The sequence below is a fragment of the Tiliqua scincoides genome, chromosome 6 (assembly GCF_035046505.1).
Source record: "Tiliqua scincoides isolate rTilSci1 chromosome 6, rTilSci1.hap2, whole genome shotgun sequence".
Classification (NCBI taxonomy): Eukaryota; Metazoa; Chordata; class Lepidosauria; order Squamata; family Scincidae; genus Tiliqua; species Tiliqua scincoides.
The window spans coordinates 8,522,254-8,539,753 of record NC_089826.1 but is presented as its reverse complement, the minus strand read 5'-3'; the positions used below and the strand labels follow the sequence as shown (position 1 = coordinate 8,539,753).

General features: G+C 44.2%; 1 protein-coding gene across 1 annotated transcript in view; it reads right to left on the bottom strand.

Annotated features, from left to right (window-relative positions):
• Nucleotides 1–17,500, bottom strand: part of FRAS1 (Fraser extracellular matrix complex subunit 1) — a 279,843-nt gene that overhangs the window by 70,194 nt on the left and 192,149 nt on the right. Inside the window, exons 30-34 of the mRNA XM_066632279.1 lie at nucleotides 17,321–17,471; nucleotides 11,649–11,827; nucleotides 7,063–7,179; nucleotides 2,439–2,553; nucleotides 1,005–1,142 (exon numbers count right to left, since the gene is read on the bottom strand). Coding sequence (XP_066488376.1) covers nucleotides 1,005–1,142; nucleotides 2,439–2,553; nucleotides 7,063–7,179; nucleotides 11,649–11,827; nucleotides 17,321–17,471 — 700 coding nt within the window. The remainder of the gene's footprint in view (nucleotides 1–1,004; nucleotides 1,143–2,438; nucleotides 2,554–7,062; nucleotides 7,180–11,648; nucleotides 11,828–17,320; nucleotides 17,472–17,500) is intronic.

Here is a 17,500-nt window from a genome sequence, read left to right as displayed (position 1 = left end):
GGTAAAAGTCAGTGTTTGAGAGATATAATGACTTTTAGATTTCATTGCCTTGGACCAGGCAGTCCAACAAATGCATCTCATCAGAATGGCCATACTTGATTACAAGAGGGATTATAATGGTTTGATTGCCCTGCAGATGAAAGAGATGCTGTTCAATCATGGACACCCATGAACATGACCGTGCTCAAACTATTCTCTTTATACAACAAGGTAGAAAAGTAGGGTCAGCCCATGATTCATCTTATGTACGGTTTTTTTCCCCAAGCATCTTTTAAATGGATCTAGAAAACTTTCTAGTCCTCTCAAAAGGCTAAGGTCACAATATATCTCTGTATATCATTCTATAATGCTAAACACATACTGATTTGTTCTCTTAATTGAATGGGAAAGGTGGGATAGAACACTTTAAATAAATAAATATTGTGCCAGCTTTTATAGAGAGAGAATTTTGTTTTTGAACAGATATTTTTAATGAGATTTTTTTATGCATTAACTCAGTGGCTCCCAAACCTTTTCAACCAGTGACTCTCTTGACCTACTGAGCCACTGGCTGTGGTTTCCCCATTAGGACTACAATCCCATACATTGTATAGGGCAGTAGGGTGTTCGTGAAAACCCGGACTGCGCTGTCTGGTTTCCACGGTTCCCTGGGGAGCCATGGCTCAAGTCTGGGAACCACTGCATTAACTCATCATTTCTCTTTGGCCTACACTAAAAATTGCACACAAACTCATGTAGTGAAATTGGACAGCCTTTAGAAACCACTAGAGGGGAGAGAAGGCACTTCAAGAGGCAGTCTACTTACAAGCTCTTCTGTGTTGCAATCAGGAAAACAAGCACATCAGGGAGAAGGCTTTATTTTTGCCAACTATCTATTAGCATGTTCTGAAGGGGAAGAAGCCCTGCTCTATATTGCAAGCTACAATGCAGACAGAGAATTTGCAGGGTGAAGATTCCCCCAAGCAGCTGTTACACAGAGCTACTCAACTGGAGTTTCTGCTTACCAACAAAGGAGAACTCCATCATCTCGCTGATGTGTGGTGCTGCAGCGGGAGGACGATACATAATTTTGCCATGGTTTATGTCCGCCTGAGTAAAATACTTGACCGGAGACAGTGGCCAATCCCTATGTTCCAGAATACCTGCAGAAGACAGAGAGATTGATGTTAAACTTGCAGCATGTGTCTTGTGTTTTAAGCCATCTATGGCTTTGGTGACTTGTGTCTCTATGTCCACCCAACTGTCAGTCTATCCTAAACTGGAATCGTGGACCTCTTGGTCTGCACACTGGCACCTCTTGGTGGCAAGTAAAGATGCCACCTCAATTTGCATTTCCAGGATTGGGACATATGAGAGCCCAGTCCTATCCGCAGCCAGCCTGCATGATGAAAGTGTTGCTGATACAGCCTCCACTGCCTTCCCTGGGCTAGCTGGGAACCAGGTTGGAATGGAGATGTAAGTAAAATAATTTTTTACTTCCCTACCACGCTCTGGTCCCCAATAGACCTACTCACATCTACACTAGTTATTCTGCTGGCATAGATCTATGCCAGCATACCTCCTTTTTGGGGGTATGTGGGACCCAGAATGGGTATGTGGGATTCCAGATATCACAGACACTGCCACCAGCACAAAGATCTGCCCATCACTTGCCCCCATCCTGGCCCGATTCCCACCCTAGTCCACTCCAATCTGCCCCCACTGTCACCATACTTGCTCTGGCAGCCGATCTGCTTCCTGCCACTGCCAGCATGGGGCTTACTGACCTACATGCCATCAGCAACCAGCCACCCACTCTCAGAGCAGTTTTAACAATAGCAACCCACAGGACCCACCGTCGTAGCGAGGACAGGATTGGACCGTGAGTCACGAACTAGGCAAACATTAGGCCTCCTGAGATATTTTCCAGCTCAGATGTCCATCTGAACTCAACCGCAATTTGGTTTTGTCCTCCCTACCCGCAGCCAGCCCCTGAAACCCAGTGGCTCTTGAGCAACCCACATTTGTGACACACTGCACAGGGTAGGCTGAGTCGAGCTGGCTCAGATTAAGCTGTGCTGTTTCCTAATTTCGGAGGGGAAAAGTTGTGCTTCAGTCAGGCTGCAATTCCATACATGCCTTCCTGAGAGTAAGCCCAACTGGATTTACTTCTGAGTAGACATGCACAGGATTGCACTGTCAATCTTATTCAATACCCATCACTTGCTGTCAGCTACTCCGGGTTGCAAAATGGAAAGAAAAGTAGCAAAGTTTTCCTACTTGGCTCCACCATGCCTTCACCATCATTAGTCTTCCCTGAGCTGGCTTGGTTAGAAATACTTCCAGGCCAAGCCCAAGTCTTTGCCAGTCATTTTACTTCTCTGATGCTTTGTGTTCAGCTGCTAGACACCGACTGTAAATACAATAACGCTGAGAATCATATTTATTAAGAATTTTGCCTTGATTTTGTGGCAAGGGGACCGTCACGTTGAACACCACTTTCTCACTTGAGCTCTCCGAGTTGATGAAGGAAAGATGATGGGGCTCTATTGGAGTAATACGATCTTCCAGAGCCTGAAAGAAATGAAAGGAGGACACCAGCGAGACTGAAGTGAGAGTGATCCAGAGAATGTAATGAAGTCAGTAACCAGTAGCATAGCCAGAGGGAGGGTGGCCTGGTAAGTACAGCAGATACTGCAACGCACCTTGTAAGGGGCCCCTCCCACTTGTTGTTGGAGCCGTTGGGGCAGCAATGGCATAAGAACATAAGAACAGCCCCACTGGATCAGGCCATAGGCCCATCTAGTCCAGCTTCCTGTATCTCACAGCGGCCCACCAAATGCCCCATGGAGCACACCAGGTAACAAGAGACCTGCATCCTGATGCCTTCCCTTGCATCTGGCATTCTGAGAGAGCCTATTTCTAGAAACAGGAGGTTGCACATACACATCATGGCTTGTAACCCTTGATGAACTTTTCCTCCAGACATTTGTCCAATCCCCTTTTAAAGGCATCTAGGCCAGATGCCATCACTACATCCTGTGGCAAGGAGTTCCACAGACAAACCACACACTGAATAAAGAAATATTTTATTTTGTCTGTCCTAACTCTCCCAACACTCAATTTTAGTGGATGTCCCCTGGTTCTGGTGTTATGTGAGAGTGTAAAGAGCATCTCTCTATCCACTCTATCCTTCCCCTGCATAATTTTGTATGTCTCAATCATGTCCCCCCTCAGGCGCCTCTTTTCTAGGATGAAGAGGCCCAAATGCCGTAGCTTTTCCTCATAAGGAAGGTGCCCCAGCCCAGTAATCATCTTAGTCGCTCTCTTTTGCACCTTTTCCATTTCTACTATGTCTTTTTTGAGATGTGGCGACCAGAACTGGACACAATACTCCAGGTGTGGGCTTACCATCGATTTGTACAACGGCATTATAATATTAGTCATTTTATTCTCAATACCTTTTCTAATGATCCCAAGCATAAAATTGGCCTTGTTCACCACCACTGCATATTAGATCGACACTTTCATCGAGCTTTCCACTACTCTATGAGCGCCTGCATGTTGTCGTCACTGCCTCAGTGGCTCAGACAGTGAGTGAGAGGGAATGCTTACATGGTACATTGCACCGCCTGTAATATTTACTGCAACCCCCTCTCTGGTTACGCGACTGCCAGTAACAGACATTTCCAAAAGACTTTCAGCTCTACCATTACTTAATGAGCACTAGATTGCCTGACCTTGGGTTAGTTATGTAGTGTGAAAATATCAGACAAATCTAAGTGGTTTTCAAAAGAGGGGTGGAGGGAGAAAGAGAGAGATCATGTCAGAAAGTGGCACTTCTGAAAATTGAACACTTACAGTACAATCTTACAGCTGTTCTCTTCATGTGTCACCCACTATTAAACTGAAAAGTGCTTTTCTAAGCGGAGCACTATGAGAAGAACACAAGTAAATGAAGAAGAAAGCAGACTTTTTTTCCATCGTGCACACTCAGCTGAGACCCAGACGACATGTTACACACCCAGCACATGCAACAGTAGACTCATGGTTCATTTTTAACCAGAAAAATTGCTTCTGCTGGCTGCAATTGGGAGGAACAGAGACACCGTAGTACTGGTGGAAGAGGTGGATTCATCCCTCGTCTTTCCACCATTTTGCCACTCCAAATCACAACTCCATGCTACTCCCTCCTCCGCTTTCAATATGTGAGCATACATACATTTTGAGCGCCACAAGGGATAAAGGCACCTTGGGATGGACAATTTTGAATGTGGAAATGGCCAGAGGGGAAAAGGTTCTCCCTCCCCCTCATGCTACTGGGCTCCAAATTCCACCTTCCTTTTTTAAAATTATTATTATTATTATTATTATTAACAGCAGTATTTATATACCGCTTTTCAACTAAAAGTTCACAAAGCGGTTTACAGAGAAAAATCAAACAACTAATGGCTCCCTGTCCCAAAAGGGCTCACAATCTAAAAAGATGCAAAAGAACACCAGCAGACAGCCACTAGAACAGACAGTGCTGGGGTGAGGTGGGCCAGTTACTCTCCCCCTGCTAAAAAAGGAGCACCCACTTGAAGAAGTGCCTCTTATCCAATTAGCAGGGACTAAAAAAAAAAAAAAAAAAACAGCACTGGGTTCTAATATATGCATAGCTTCAAACATCTCCCATGCTTGGGGGAAACAGAGCCATGGGTAGGCCAACTGCACAAGCACCCTAGGGGCTGCTTTTGGCTGAGCCAGCACCCAGTGGGTTCTGGGCCTCATCACCAAGCAGAGATGCCATGGGAGCACCAGGGGGTAAGTTGCACCGCGAGGTGACGGTGCAGATTTTCAGGGAGAGAAAGAGGCATTCTGGGGCGGGGAAAGGCGGGTTGGAGGGAATGACTGGCCTGGGAGGGGGGATAGGATCAGTGAATCCTGAAAAAGGACAAGTTATAAAGACAGGAATAAAAGTAAGCCCTGCAAGCACATTAATAATAATAATAATAATAATAATAATAATAATAATAATAATAATAATAATAATAATAATAATAATAATAATAATAATAATAATAAAAACTTTATTTCTATCCCACCCTTCTCCCTAAAGGGACCCAGGGCAGTTTACAACATATTAAAAACAGATTAAAACATAATTTAACAAACAAATAAAAACATATTAAAAACACATTAACAGAACTCACAATATCATTTTTTAAAAATCCCATTTACAACATTCTAATTTTAGGTGCTAAGCGTGGCATTAGAAAGCATTTTTAATGATTCTGCATTATCTTATAAAGAAAGTTCGTCCACCTTTTCTTATAGCTCCAGAGCCTACCTTTAGAGGTAAGGAGGTACTATATATCATTATTAGAAATGAATAACTTGAAGGACTTCAGAACAAAAAAATCTTCTGAGAAACTCAGCAAGGCACAAAAGTCACAACGAAAGAGTTTTGCTAAACTTCCTGTGACCTCTCGGCCTAAGTCGTTTAGACTGGTTTTGTGCTATGGCGCAACTCAGCACTCGGTGCAGAAGCCCATCTAATTGTAATTACACAGACTGGATCCTGCCGAAACAGGGAAACTAGTTCTCTTTATGAAGGAGATATTGAATGACATGGTCCGTTTGCCGTTCTCCCTGCCAAGGTACGGAGAATCCCATCAGTGAAGCATAATTTGTCATTAAACTCTCAAATTCCGTAACAAGCAATTACCTATAAAAATCCAGCAATGTTCTGAGCAACCGGAATTTCTTCCATGAGTCTGTTATTTTGTAAAAGGATCACAGTCACCAAATTATGCTACATAAAGTGGTTCCTGCACAATTTATTCGTTCCTGTAGAAGGCTGCTATGTCCTCAGCCCTAAAGGAGGAACACTGGATAAGTGACCTTAATGCGGGGCAAATAATATATAGCCCAAGTGCCACAAAGAGTCCACAGAGCAGCCTTTCATGGTGTCTGGAGCATGTCCTATATTCACACTGTATGCAGTGCGTGTATATGTGGTTCATGCTGGTCCCTTAGTTTTTGGGCACTTTATCACCACCATACATTTTGCCTGATGTCACCATGCTACATACAGAATGCCACATGAAATGAGCAAAGCTCCACTTTACAGTTTATCACAAGGGTCCCAGTGTAGAACCAGTGAGCTGGTCACAGAACAGGGTGAGTAGTACCTCCCTAAAGGCAGCCTGGCTTAATTCAAAAATATATTTTTCAACCATTTTTCTCTTTTAAAAACCCTTAAAAAATCCCAGTTCAGGATCACATGGAAATAACTTATACAGTGGGTCATTTGCTTATTTTTCTAAATGTCACTTATTGGTATTTCACTATAAATGAACACAACCATATGGAAATACAAAGGAAGGTCTATTTGCAGTGCACCTCAATCACATTGCAAGTACATTTGAGGGAATGAGCTCATCTGAACTGCCTCTGAGTTACAGCTGTGAAGGAGATGTATGGGGGTTTAAAGGGAACCAGAATCATAAGGGATTATTCAATATAAGAGAAGGATGGGACAGGTAGGATAGGAGGAGTACTTAACATAGAGGGTAATCCTGGGAAAGGAAGTAAGACCCTTTGAAGGTAGGACTGTAGGATTAGGCAAAGTGAGGGGGAGAAATAGTTAACTTTGAAGTGGTAAGTAAAGAAAACAGAAGGCCAGATGGCCTGGAGGGAGCAACATTGTGAAATGTTGATTGGGTGATGGGAAAAATAAAGCTGCGCCAAGCCTGTGCTCTGGGGTTGTCGAAGGCCAAGGAAGTCTCTGTTTCTTGGAATACTGTGATGGAATGAGGATGTAAGTGTAAATAGACACGTGTAGATTTGAACTAGTTAGTTAGCTTTGTTATTTTAGCTGGGCTATGTATGTACTGACATTACAGTTGTCCTCCAGGAGCCCATGGTATTGGGTGGCAGCTGCTTAAGTTACTAACCTCAGTTACAATAAAGAACTTTTTTACTTGGACTCTGGTGAATATGTGGTCAAAGGTGGATTAGATCCAAAGGACCCAAAGGCTTGCGCGGGCAAGCGGCAAAGGGAGCTGGGGTGGCCCCAGTCCCTTCACAACAACTTACAGTCATGTGGAGAGAAGACACAGGGGATAGCATGGGTGACTCTGGGGTAGGTGGCAAGATGGCAATGTTGAGAAGATGGGTCTGCAGGTGGGCCTGTGGAGCAACATCAGTGGAGACCTGCAAATGGGGCATCACACAAACAAATGAAGCCAAGGCCAAGAGAATTGTACACGTCACAATAAACAGATGCACTCGTTTTCTAGGTTATTCAGTTATTCCAAACAGATGATGTGAACTGATGTATCCTTGAGAGGTGCCTTTATAAAATATTCCCACAGGCTGCACTTTCTGCACAGAACAAAATACAAACAAGCTGGTAGTTTCCAGTCTTGACAAATATACAGTTGTAGTGCTTTACCCACAGAGGCATAGCAATATCTTTCCTATGTCTCACCTGTTCCCAAATTTGCCACTTAGGACCTTATGCTCACTGATAGATGTTGAATATTTAAACATGAGCTAAATTCTAAGTACCTACCTTTCCCCAAATATAGTAACTCACCAAAATGCTTGATGTAACTCCCAAAATTCTTTGCCTCCATCCCAGAATTTAACTCTCTGCCTGACTTTATTGGTCAGTGTCAGGTGGTATGTTTAACCACAGAGGAGTTTTGACCTTAGATTCAAGGTCAAGTTAAAAGACAAGTATTTTTTATTAAACGTTTTAGACAAAGAACAGATTCTATTGCCCACAGTATTCAAAGTTTAAGATCTGAAGAAGAAATACGATGTAAGCAAAGTTAGTTGGGGCGGATGAAGTGTATACACTATTGATTGCTTGTGGCTACAGATCTCCTGATCCACCATTTTGAGTGCCGGTGCAGTGCCACAAAAGGCACACTATTTTCATGTGCTGCGGGACCACCAGTGCAAACAGCCAGAGACACCACACATGCATCAACAGTTCATTGAGGTCACGCTGGAGCAGGTAAGGGGGAGGTCAAACACAGTTTGGAAGAGGATTGGGGCAAGGAGAGAGCCAGACAGAGGACAGGAGGGGATGTTCTTGGGGACAGCAGTTCATTGGGGATCCTATCCCCTCCCTGGCCTGAACCTGCTGCCTGTGGCTCCTTGGACTTATGCCAGCTAAAAAGGTTCAAGGAGACCAACTGGCGACAAGACAGCCAGTGGCACGTAAAATATTTTTACTTACCTCTCCCAGGCTATCTGGTAGCTCCCCACCTTAGCTTAGGTGATATATCTGTGGACTGTGGCACTGACCTCCAGCACTGGTACTGGGTGTCGCAAATGTACCGTAAGGCACATCTGTGACACACAGGGAGGAGAGGCCATTGATGCTGGGCCAGTGCCAGTCAGCACTGGGCCTCAGCGCCAAGTTGAAATGCCGCAGGAGCACCCAGAGGTAAGTTGCACTGCCAGGTGGCAGTGTGGGGTTTTCAGAGAGGGGAAGATGTTCTGGGGTGGGGAGGGGGAATGATCGGCTTCAGGAGTTGGCACAGTTGACACAAACTCAAGGAAGCCCATTTCAGGGCCTGCACCTTTACTCAGGGGAAGGGGACAAATGGGGAAGAGACCTCCAGCGGCTTTTCTGTACCCATGGGATACAGCGGTCAGAATTGGGCTGTAAGCTGCCCTAGCTGTCCAAAAAAGCAAAGTGATTTACAAGTATTTAAATAATTAGGAAAATAATGACTGCAAGAAATTTTTAAGACATCCATGCGGAAAAGACCATAATTCTGGATCTGTAAACTAGAAAAAGGTGCAGGCTTTTTTCACGTTTTTTTTTTTTCCTTTTTTCTTCTTAGAATTTAGAACTAGCTTTTCTTCTTAGATCTATGAGAAAACACTGCCCCACTGATCTGGAAAGTGCAATCCTTGCTTCTGTAAAATGGGAAAAAAATTAAAAGTATATCTACCCTTCTCTTTCCAGAGACAGGCCGCACCACAAATCTAGTGGAAATTTTTCATTGCCCAATCATTTGAGTCGCTGAGAGGCTAAATATTGAAACAAGCCATCTTCTGAGTATATTTTTTTATTAGGGTTAAAAAAAAGTTTGTAAATAAACTTTACTATCTTGCATACAAGATGTTGAAGACACATAAAGTTTCCTCCGCCATTACTCATTGTGCTTTCCTTGTGTCAGTGTGATTGATGGTGCTCAAAAACTCGGGATTAGGATCAACTATAAATCTTACTATAGCGCTAATTTATTTCCACTGGTGATGCATGGATTGGGTTTATGATTGCATAATGCTACAATAGCAATTTTTAGAAGATGCATTTTGATAGCACATGTAAATTAGTATGTTGGAGATGCAATTGTTTCCATGAACTCTGTGTGTGTGTGACACACAAATTGACACTGTAGTTAGGTTTATTGTTGATAGTGAATTTGGGGTAAAATCTTCTATGATTAGGTTATTGTTCTTTTTGTTTTATTGATAATACTCTCAGTAACAAACACCCTCTCACAAAGGAAGGTCACTATTAATCATTTATTTAATCATTAAAATTTAAAAATCAAATTAAGGCTCACTTTTCTAATGCAATTTGTGGAGAGACAAATGACCTTTTAGCTGTGAAGCAAAGCACACGCTTTGCCTTCCACAAAGCCTCAGGTTCAATTTTCATCTAAGCCACAGTGAAAAGATCTTGGGGAACCAGCTGAAAAAAACCTCCCATTCAACACCCTCAAGAGCTGAATTCCAAGCCCTCCATCTAGGTTAATAGCAATGAGCTGTCTCACTTAGTCACTAGCAGTGCAATCTTATGCATGTCTACTCAGATTCAAGCGTCACTGAATTGCATGGGACTCACTTCCATAAAAGCATGCATTTCAATTGTGATCTGTGTTTCTTTTTCGACCCAACCTGTAAACACCAGGAATCGAGGCTCTTTAGCAGGAAAAGATATGCTCTACCACTGAGCCGCTTTCTGTCCCTTCCTGGCAAAAAGCTTTAGGCTACAATCCTATGTACACTTTCCTGGGAACAACCTCCACTGAACAGAATGGGACTTAATTTTGAGTAAACCTGCTTAGGATTGGGCTGTTAAGCATGAGACTGAAACATAAGGCATATTTACTTGGATACAGTGGAATCAATTCAACTGTATCCAATTTAATTATGAGTAAATATGCATTGGATGATGTTGTCAGTTTCAGTGAAATTGTATGCACTAAATGCTTTTAAAACAAGGCTGAATTCAAATCTGGATCTAGCATCATGCTCAGTCATCTTCAGAATGTATTCCCAGGTGGTTTTAAAAGGTTATCTGATGAGAAGATCAGTAATGTCAGGCAGACTTCTTTGACTCTACTTGCCATCACCATTGATCTTTCTCCTGCAATGCTCAGCAACAGAGAACCTCAGGATTATTCAGGGGGCACGGTCTCAATTCCCATGAAACAACACTTAGTGTCAACAGACCTAGCCTGCATCTTGCATGAACTGAAGGTGCACCTTATAACATGACCCGTGATCCTCTTCAATGAGCATAAGTTTTGTGGCAGACAAGTTGCAGATACTATTCCTGAAGCGTAGAAAATGGGGAAAGCACTGCAGGAAGGGACTGAAAACAATCCAATGACAGCATTTCAAGACTTCAACCCTGTTGCATTCACTTCTATGAATCCTGCAGCAGATTGTAGTACAGAAGACCCGAGCAGGCGTAGAGCATATCTCCCCTTCATTAAATGGAACAGAAAGCCCGAGCTCGTGCAAATTTTCTGGACTGCAGCCAAGCGCTTTTATCAATTGAACCCCTGGGAAACAGGGACATAAAAATTCCAATAAGTAAATAATAAATACATAAATTGACTCGTGGGAACCGTTTTGTTAGAGGTCATTGGAAACTCAGTTCCCAGGATGCTAACAAAACTCGTTCATTTGCATTTTCCAAGCAGGGGCTCTCCACTCTTCCGAAGCTCAGCAGGTGGACTATTGGTTTCTGATAGGATGCAGCTAACCAAGGCTTCTTCCCTACTATACAATTTTACCATACAATTATGGTCACAGCAGCAAGGTGCTCTCATTTAAGAAAAGCCCAGTTCCCTTGCTCATGCAAAATGCATAGAAGCTAACAGCAACACAGCGGTTAAATTAAAGATTCACTTCTTCAACATCCGGCACGTCCAGACTTCCTCATTATCACTTACGTTAATTACCTTGGAAATTACCTTAACTGCCTCTCCAGTTCAACAGTAACAGCTTCGATGGGGTAAACCAAACGTGCCAAATATTGCAGGAAAGTGTTCAAGGCTGTAATCCTAAGCACACTTTCCTGAAAGTAAGTCCCACTGAACAAAATAGGACTTACTTCTGAATAGACCTGGTTAGGATTGTGCCCCAAGTTAGCTTAGTATTACAGGAGGCTGTTCAACCTCCTGGGCAGTGGAGAGGGGTCTTGCTGGGGGGAGATTCCACCTGGGATCTGGAGGACAAGGCTTAATTTTGTTCCAACACAATGATAGACCTGCAGGGACTTTGCAAACAACACTGATGATGAATCTGAGAAGGACGGCTCGTGACATTTCTGATCAATGCTTTCTGGGTAGCAAATGGCTTCTCGTGCCGCTAGCAAGAGAGGAGAACAGCATGAGTTCTGCAGTGGTGACTTTACTTGCCTGGAAGCGAAAGGAGTCGCTCTCCGTCTCGGAGCCAGAGTGCCTGTACCAGATGACGCCTTCATTGATGTCCTGCTGGCTGAAAGAGTTGGTGGGTGTGGCTGCCCTTCCATCAGGCAAAGACTGCCATCCTAGTCCAGGGTCGTCTGCAGGCATGGGGACCAGGAACACCACTTCACCTGAGAAGGCAGAGATGAACAGTGCGTGATCCTCGCAGGCTGTGGTTCTCCATGGATGAGAAAGACACTCTTGCAAGCCAGGGCACAGCCTTGAAGGCACAAGGCAGGTGTCTTGTTGAAGCTCAGCAATCGAGGCCTGACCACTGCCTGGATGGAAGGTGGCTTCAACTTGCTACCTTCTCGTCCTCAAAGAAAAGGTGAGGTACCCCTCTGGTTCATTTTCTTAAGGAGGCTGAACATTAAACCAGTTCAATCGTTAGCATTATAACAAAAAAAAGTTCAGGTGAAACATGACTTGAAATTATGGGCAGGAATTAGAAAAGATATCAGAAAAATGTTCTGATCTATATCTACTGCAAATATAGCAGCATGGGAGTGGTATTCAGGAGTCCTCCATAGCTTGTGTTCCAAAGTCACAGGGTTAGCTCAAGCAGTTACAAAACTTCAAACTAATGAAATAAAACGAATGAAGCAAACAGTGGCATCCCTGGTGTTAGAGCCAGGGGGCCACATGGTACCAGGTGAAGTGTTGCATGGTGGCCCAGAGCACTCAGAAGGCCTTCTGAGCTTCTGGAGGACACTTTAAACAGCACTTCCGGTTTTCCAGAAGCACTGTTTAAGGGTCCTTCAGAGGATCAGAAGGCTTTCTGAGCACTCCAGGATGCCAGGCGAGGCTCTGAACCACCCAGGTAATCAAGGGGGTGCCAGCCTGGGGGGGGGGAGCACTCTGCGATCGTGGCCCTGGGCATGACATTGCCCAGGGTCCCCACAGGGTCTCCACTAGCTTCTCCACTGGAATCTAAGCATACAGGTTAGATTAACTATAACGAATCAGGTTGTGTTACTTGCTAGAATTCTGGAATGGATCCACAAAGGTTCTTCTTCTGTTCTTATGACTGCAGGATTGAACTGCACTAGTTCTCCTGTGTATGTCATGAAGAACTGCCCCTGGCGAAATACACAAGTGATTGCGTGACTGGTTGGCAGGGCATCTCCAATGATGCTGTGGTGTAGCTGGGAACAGGCTCTCTGTCTGGAAGACAAATTCAACCCCACTAGAGCTGCCCATGCAAGGGGATAAAAGGGTCCAGGGGATTCTCAGCTATTTCCTGACCTCTAGGGGTTGGGAAAGAGCTAAGGGTTCCTTAATACGTATAATATCAGGGTAGCAGAGGGAGGGGAGAGGTCTCTGGTAAATGTGCTGCAGGTTGTGGCAGAAAGAAGTAACCTTTGCACCCTCTCATGGAGACTGCAGCTTTTTGCATTGCCCCAACTAGAGATGCAGGGACTGACACAGCCTCAGATGCAAGTCTTCTCCTACTATGCTACTGTCCCAGCCAAATTCACTAGGCTGGACAAGGCTCATTAAAAAAAAAAGTACTTGAAGCCACTCAAAAGCTGCATAAAACCTGCACTCTCCAAATATTATTACAGACATTGCAACAGCTCTCAGCAGAAATGCTGTCAACCTGACAGCGATATTGACGTTCCATATTAACTTCACTGCCTGCAGTAGTCCTATGGGTTGGTGATGGGATGTAGCCATTCATGCCCATAATCCATTCTGACACTAGAGTTACAGAGTGCATTAGTTTGGATTCCATTCTCTTGCCATCCCTGTTTGTGCTGGGAACAGATCAACTCCCATTGGGGTTTTCTGTGATGCCTGCTTCATATCTCATACCGATAAATTATTAAAAATGCAAACTTCTCAATTAAACAAACTCATGGACCAAGTCAATCGGACAGGTCATTGACACCTCTTCCACTCCACGTCTCCCACTCCTTATAAAATGGTGCTGTCTTGAGCTACAGCTGCTAAATTTAACTTGGATCACTGGTGTGAAGAAAGATCTGACCAGCAGTAAAAAAATAATAAAGGAAGACTTGGTACAGTAGTTATAGAGCATCTTAAACGTGTTGAAAGCACTTCACAGTCATCATCTCAGCAAGGGGATGAGGCCAAGAACAGCCCTATAAAGCAGGGTCAATAGCATGAAAGTCTCCCTTCTCCCACATGAACCTACCTGTCCTTAAGATCAGCCTCAGAAGCCCTTATTGGGGCCTTGTGATGTCAGAACTAATGTTCTGTGTTAATATGTTTTTATTTGTTTTTAAATTATGTTTTTAATATGTTGTAAGCCGCCTTGAGTCCCTTCGGGAAGAAAGGCGGGGTAAAAATAAAGTTATTATTATTATTCTGGCAGAACAAGGTCCTTTACTGTGACTTGAAAGCCAGGACATTGTTGTAAACAGCGAGAGGCCTGGAGACCCAGGATGCTCTGTAGGTACCAGTAAGTTAGCAGTGGGGGTGGGCCATGAGCAGGGAGGAGGAGTAACAGGGCATGTTGAGGGAGGAACTGGGAGCACGTCAGGAGAGGGAAGGGGTTGAACTAGAGGTAGTCATGCACATTCTGTTCCCTCTTTTTGAAACCTCCCTGACCCTTTTCTCGGTACGTATGCCATCAAAACGGCTGGTGTGTGTCCAAGGAGGCCCATAGGTGATAGTTAAAAATTTTTTTAATTATTTCTTGTGAACTGTCCAAACACCCACCCCAACCCCACCATAAGCAGCGATGGCGTGGCTGCATGCTATAACATGGGGGAGGGGATAGGACTGGGCTGTTCATTTCCAAAAAGTGTGCATCCACATCAAGTAATACAGAGCCAGTTCAGGACATTATCAGCATGCCAGCAATCACTTCAAATAAGAACATCAAGCTCATTTTAGCTCTCATGATAGCATAAGAAGCCAAGCGATAAGGAGGGCCTGCTTCACAGAGAGTTTTTAATAGGGCTGAAACATTTAGTCAACTGGTTAGATTAATCCATTAAAAACCTTTTGATTGACAAAATAAGTGCCCTCAATTAATCAAGCAACGCATTTTTTGACAGGGCCTGCTCGGCTACAAAACTCCCTGGGTGACCTTGAGCCAATCAACCTACTCTATTCTGCCGAGTTGCTAAATACAAATAAATTGTTGTTTTTTTTTTAAATGTCATTAATTTTTCATACACGCATTTATAAGCACACAATACAAAAGGGAGGCATCAAATCAAAAGGGACATTCTTCCTCATGCGCACACATGCACATGACTAAATGCCTATTCCAAGACGATGCCTAAAACGATTAGTGGTTCGTCCCCCCCAAAATGCTCATTTTATTGCTATCAGGGATGGTCCATCCATGAGGCCTGCCACATCCACCTGTGCCCCACCTGTGCCCTAGATTCAGGGGCAAGGGGGCATTAAATGGGAATCACTGGGACAGGGCAAGCTCCCTTCTCTGTTTAACCTTCCAGTGGTGGAAACAGACTCACACAGGGTTGCCTTAGACCACCCAATCCTATCTAAATCCCCATGTGGTGGTTCAGCAGCACCAGTGCAGCTGCTGTGGTATCCCATGGGGGTTTTCTGGCTGCTGGAGACCTCCTAAAGGCATTTGTCTCGTCTGCTCCAAAGTGCTGGCCAGAGTGGCCCCAGAAGTCCTAGCTTTCCCACAAGGCAGGCAATTCAAATTGTCCTTGTTTGGATAATTCTCAAGTCGTAGAAGGGAGACTTGATAATTCTCAAGTCACAGAAGGGAGACTTCCAGGAGACTAGGGAGTCTTCTTCTAGGGAGTCTTTTTCTAGGACTTCTTCTAGGGAATCTTCTTCTAGGACTTCTTCTAGGGAGTCTTCTTCTAGGACTTCTAGGGAGGCTAGGAGAGGGGAGTATAAGAAGCCAGTAGCATAGCTAAAGGTGGTGCAAAGCACTAAGTTTTGCAGGGAGGTTCACTGCACTGTGCAAGCAGCCTGTTCCCTTTTCCTTCAGAGCCATTCCAGGCCACTAGAGAAAAACAGAGGCTTATACTTCTCTGCAGTGTATTTATTTACATCTTAGAGAGCCTGTTGTACTTAAAACTGGAACTTTCTGATAACTTCCAACTTATGGGAGTTCTGCTTTCTTACTCCTGACCTGGAGCAGTAATTTCTTTGTTTGTGTCATCAATTAGTTACTGTGGAGATAATTGGAATGATACATGTGGAGGAATTAAAACTTCAGAAGGAGGACAGGTTTAGCAAGAAAAAAAAGATGCCCCGAGGAGAAGATTGCTGTCATTCACACTAAGGCCTCCCATTCATACTAATTAGTGGAAAGCCCCCAAAGACAGTACAGGGCCTCGATAAAAGTCACCTTAGAAGCACTGGTTTTACATCTCAGCTCTTTCTGTAATGTGTTGGTAGCTGTTTTGAGAAAGCATCCTGTTCTTAGGAACAAATACATTTATGTACAAGCCACCTGGCTCCTTTATCTGCAGTCATTCACAGGGCCAGCCTGTGAGGCCAATTGAGGCAGTCACCTAAGGCAGCAAATTGGCAAGGGACGCTCATCTTCCAATTCAGTTCCACTGCTCCTCCTCTCACTTCCTGAATTTTAAAAGGCAGAGGGGAATGGAGCAGAAGTATGGAAAAGATGAGAGTGGTAGGCTAAGCAACCAGGGCCCATTTTTAACGCCCCAAGACCTGCCCTGGACCTCAGAAGCTTTAGAAAGGCACTTCTGGTTTTTGCCATGTGTGGCCTCCCTGGACCTCAGAAGGCTTCCAAAAGCACCTCCCTTGACACCACATCAAGGTGTGGTATCTGGGCAGCGGACCCCCCTTCCCTCCTTTAGTTATACCACTGGGCTAGAGCATCTCTGAAATGAGACAATACGGTCCCCTTCAGCAGATGTGCAGGGATCAAGTGTCACTTGGCTCCTTTCTCTACCCAACCTCCCAAAAAATTAAAGGGAAGGGAGAAGGATGAGGGTCAGGTCTGAACAGCAAAAAATGTGAGTAGATGTCAAATGCCGTTTCCACCCTTGGCCCATTTTTGCAGCTTTTACCCCCCAATACTTTGGGTGTAAAGCACTTTGGGGGAAGGGTTAAGCACAGTGTCTTTAACCCACATCACCCTTTTCTGTTAAAAGTAAACCTCACCCCCACTCTTTATGAGCTTGGGGCAGTTCCATGTTTAATATCCCAAAACTGCCACGCTCACATCCAGTTTGAACTTGTTTTTGACAGGGTTGTGTTCCTTTGACAGATTTGGAGTATGGCTCAGGTTGTCGTATCCAACTTTGCGATTTTAAAAATAGGTGGAGGGAATATGAACTAACTCAGCAGATGCCCAAGGAAACATGAATTGTATCGCTAGAGCGCAATGTCGCCCATCAAGAAGTAGATTTACTATGGGAACCGCCACCAGATTTCAGCTATTTGAAGTCATGTTCGGGCAACCCTGCTAAGATGAAAACATGTGCAGGAATTTCAAGGGAAGCCAAAAGAACTTTTGCAAGATTAACAAAATAACTCACGTGCATTCTGCACACCTCTCAGTTGCCACCTGATTTTGTTTCAAGCAAAAGCTGAGGAAAATGTAGTGGGTTCGAACTGGACACAACAGTTCTAGAAATGTCAGGGAAAGACACTGAATTTCAGAAAGAGACATTTCATAAATTCCTACTTACCATATTGTGGCTGTTCTCTAATTGAATAGATGATTGCAGAATCACTGACCCCTGGCATTACAGCTTGCAGAATTCTGTTGGTGATCTGCAGCATCCCACCCTCTGGGACCCATACCACAGAGCTGGTAATGAGCTGTGGAGCTCCATCACTCTACAAAGAAGGCAGAAAGCAGCGTAGGT